Source organism: Lipotes vexillifer, unplaced genomic scaffold (assembly GCF_000442215.2).
Source record: "Lipotes vexillifer unplaced genomic scaffold, Lipotes_vexillifer_v1.1 scaffold575, whole genome shotgun sequence".
Classification (NCBI taxonomy): Eukaryota; Metazoa; Chordata; class Mammalia; order Artiodactyla; family Lipotidae; genus Lipotes; species Lipotes vexillifer.
This window is the reverse complement of record NW_006780198.1, coordinates 2724741-2727920: the sequence shown is the minus strand read 5'-3', so window position 1 is coordinate 2727920 and position 3180 is coordinate 2724741. Positions and strand designations below refer to the sequence as shown.

Here is a 3180-nt window from a genome sequence, read left to right as displayed (position 1 = left end):
GAGTGGCAGGGCAGACCCTTGGGTACCACCCCTCATACACGAGTTCTTCGTTCTGATGACTGGCCCTGAGAAGTTCAGAGTGGTCCTTCGTGGCCTGCTGGGCCACTCTGTTGGCTCAGAGCCAGAGGTGACAGGTGGTCCCAGTCTCGCCCAGCTGACGGTGTCTCCCGCCACCCCCTTGTGTGCCCATCATGCCCAGTGGACCTGAGTTCAGCCAGTGAGGATGACTTCGACAGTGAGGACAGCGAGCAGGAGCTGAAGGGCTACGCCTGCCGCCACTGCTTCAGCACCAGTAAGTGCGGCTTGGTGGGCAGGGCGCCCTGCGCTGGAACGGCCAGGCTCGGCCACTTCCGGCTCTGCACGTTTGGGGGGTCGAATTGGAGGCCCGTCTGGGCAGTCATTGACTCGACATTCGCAGTGTCTTCAGGGTTACTTAGAAAGTTGAAGATCTTTGTTTTACTTGACTCTCCTGTCAGCGTTCAGGGTGGAGTGCCGACCCGTGGGCAGGACAGGCTTGTTCAGGGTCGGGGCCTGTGTTCCCTGGGAGCCTGCTGCCAGCTCTTCCTGGGTCTCCTGAGATGAGGCACGGGTGGTGGGCAGTCCTGAAGTCCTCTCCCTTCCAGGGGAGAGCAGGGCGGCACTAGTACCTCTGTGGTCTGGGTGACAGGTGTTTGTCCAAGCTCAGCGCTACATGGTTCTCGTGACGCCGGGGTCAGCTGAGCCCATGGAAGGGCCTCCCTGCTCCGATGTCTGTCCCCAGGGGCACTGGTTGTCGAGGTTGGCACCCCCGCCCCTCTTCCCTCGCACAGCCTCCAAAGACTGGCACCACGGGGGCCGGGAGAACATCCTGCTCTGTACAGACTGCCGCATTCACTTCAAGAAATACGGCGAGCTCCCCCCCATCGAGAAGCCCGTGGACCCCCCACCATTTATGTTCAAACCTGTGAAAGAGGAAGACGATGGGCCCAGTGGGAAACATAGCATGAGGACACGACGGAGTCGTGGCTCGGTGAGTCCCCGTGGCCAGGCAGCCAGACTGCTTCTCCGGGTTCCTAGCAGGCTGGGGGCTTGCGCCCATCAGGAGGAGAATGGCAGGTGTGTTTCATTTTGGGTAGAGAAACAGACCCCCCGAAGGTGAAATGATTTGCCCGAAGGCATTAATTAGCTTTTTGCCTGTGGGGCTGGGAAGAGCTCTCTGTTCTCTCCCTCCCTTGCGTCTTCCTTGGGGAGCTGGTAGACCAGTGTGAATTGCTGTACCCGTGTCTCTTCCGAGCCCCCATGGCTTTGCAGAAACGTGCTGAAGGCCTGGTGGTTTTAGGAGCTGCGCTGCATTATTTGACAGCTCATCTCTTTGGGTCACTTCCATCCTGTCAGGTGAAATCAGCAAGTGTGTGTGTTTGGATCTGGTGGGAGGAGCGGGCAGTTAACATGGAGGAAACAGAAAGGGTGAGATGACTTATAACTGACCTTAGGTGTAACTGTCCCTCGGGGGAGCTCACGGAGTAGGGCTGCCCTCCCGACTTCTGCCCTCAGGCAGGCTCGCCTCATTCAGGACAGTCCCTGGAGACGAGCGCTTCCGGTGTAAGCTGAGAATCGCCCTCTTTTCCATGTAAACCCGCCCGTTCACCCCCTCCTTTCTTCACTCCGTGGTGACCCCCGTGCAGCCAGGGACAGCCAGGGCTCCCCGTGGTTGGCCAGGGGCTGGGATTTGCCGCGAGGCTGTTGGTGGACCTGCTCTGGAGGCTCCTGCCTGGTACCGGGGCTCAGGTGGCCGGTGTGGGAACTGGGGCCCAGTCTCACCAGCCTCCGGTTGGGGTGGGCAGATGTCTACACTGCGCAGTGGTCGGAAGAAGCAGCCAGCCAGCCCTGATGGTCGCGCCTCGCCCATCAATGAAGACATCCGCTCCAGCGGCCGGAACTCCCCCAGCGCTGCCAGCACCTCCAGCAACGACAGCAAAGCAGAGACGGTGAAGAAGGCGGCCAAGGTGAGGTGCCGGGGCCCGCCCTGCCCCTGAGACCCCGGCTGCTGGAGTCGATGCTCAGCTCCCCCGTGTCCCTCAGTCGTTCGTGGAGCCTCCTGGGCACCAGCAGTGCCTTGGCCTGGGGCCTGGAGGATGGGAGTCCACGCGCTTCCCAGCACGGACCTTTGGGGGCCACCTCTGCCTTGAGTTTCCCATCCCCAGATACTTGTTCCTTCCTGAGCCCACTGGCCCCTTCCAGGGCTTTCTTGTTTTGGGGGATGGAGCGTGGCGTGCAGGGGGCCAGGTGTCAGCAAGCAGTTGTCACCCGCACCCCCCGAGGCTGCCGGCCCATCCTCCCTCAGCCTGAGTCTCCTTGTGGGCTTTCCCGCCTCAGAAGGTGAAGGAGGAAGCCTCGTCCCCTCTCAAGAGCACCAAGCGCCAGCGGGAGAAGGTGGCCTCTGATACGGATGAGGCCGACAGGACCAGCTCCAAGAAGACAAAAACCCAGGTGAGATTTGTGGCTGAGCCACGCTGATTACAGCTGGAAGCTAATGTCCCTTAAGAAGCCCCAGCCCAGATTTCCCCCTGGGCAGAGGTTGTGTCCCGTCTCCCAGGGAGGGGCCTAGAGAGCGGCCCCTGAGACTGGCCGGGTCAGGGCAGGACCTGTGGTCCCCGGAGCCACGCGTGCTGCCTCATCTGCCAAACCTCACTGTGCGGCAGGGCAGAGGGCGCCCCAGCTCCCCCTAGAGTGTCCGCCCTCCCCTCTCTGGCCCTAGGAGATCAGCCGGCCCAACTCACCGTCCGAAGGCGAGGGAGAGAGCTCGGACAGCCGCAGCGTCAACGATGAGGGCAGCAGTGACCCCAAAGACATCGACCAGGACAATCGTAGCACGTCCCCCAGCATCCCCAGCCCCCAGGACAACGAGAGCGACTCCGACTCCTCGGCCCAGCAGCAGATGCTTCAGGCCCAGCCCCCGGCCTTGCAGGCTCCCAGTGGAGCTGCTCTAGCTCCGTCGTCGGCTGCACCGGGGACTGCCCAGCCGCCCACGCCAGGGCCCACGCCCACCGCCACCGCCCCGTCACAGGGCTCCCCGTCGACCTCCCAGCCCCCCACCCAGCCGCAGGCGCCCTCAGCTCCCGCTCCCCACGCCCACGCCCAGCAGGCGCCTGCCCTGCACCCACAGCGGCTGCCCTCACCGCACCCCCCGCTGCAGCCGCT

General features: G+C 63.1%; 1 protein-coding gene across 1 annotated transcript in view; it reads left to right on the top strand.

Moving 5' to 3' along the window:
• The window catches only part of RERE (arginine-glutamic acid dipeptide repeats), a 259834-nt gene that overhangs the window by 252731 nt on the left and 3923 nt on the right, over nucleotides 1–3180 (top strand). The window contains exons 13-17 of the mRNA XM_007453328.1: nucleotides 200–292; nucleotides 810–1009; nucleotides 1824–1985; nucleotides 2356–2469; nucleotides 2738–3180. The exon at nucleotides 2738–3180 is cut by the window's right edge and continues 237 nt beyond it. Of these exons, the coding sequence (XP_007453390.1) occupies nucleotides 200–292; nucleotides 810–1009; nucleotides 1824–1985; nucleotides 2356–2469; nucleotides 2738–3180 (1012 nt within the window). The remainder of the gene's footprint in view (nucleotides 1–199; nucleotides 293–809; nucleotides 1010–1823; nucleotides 1986–2355; nucleotides 2470–2737) is intronic.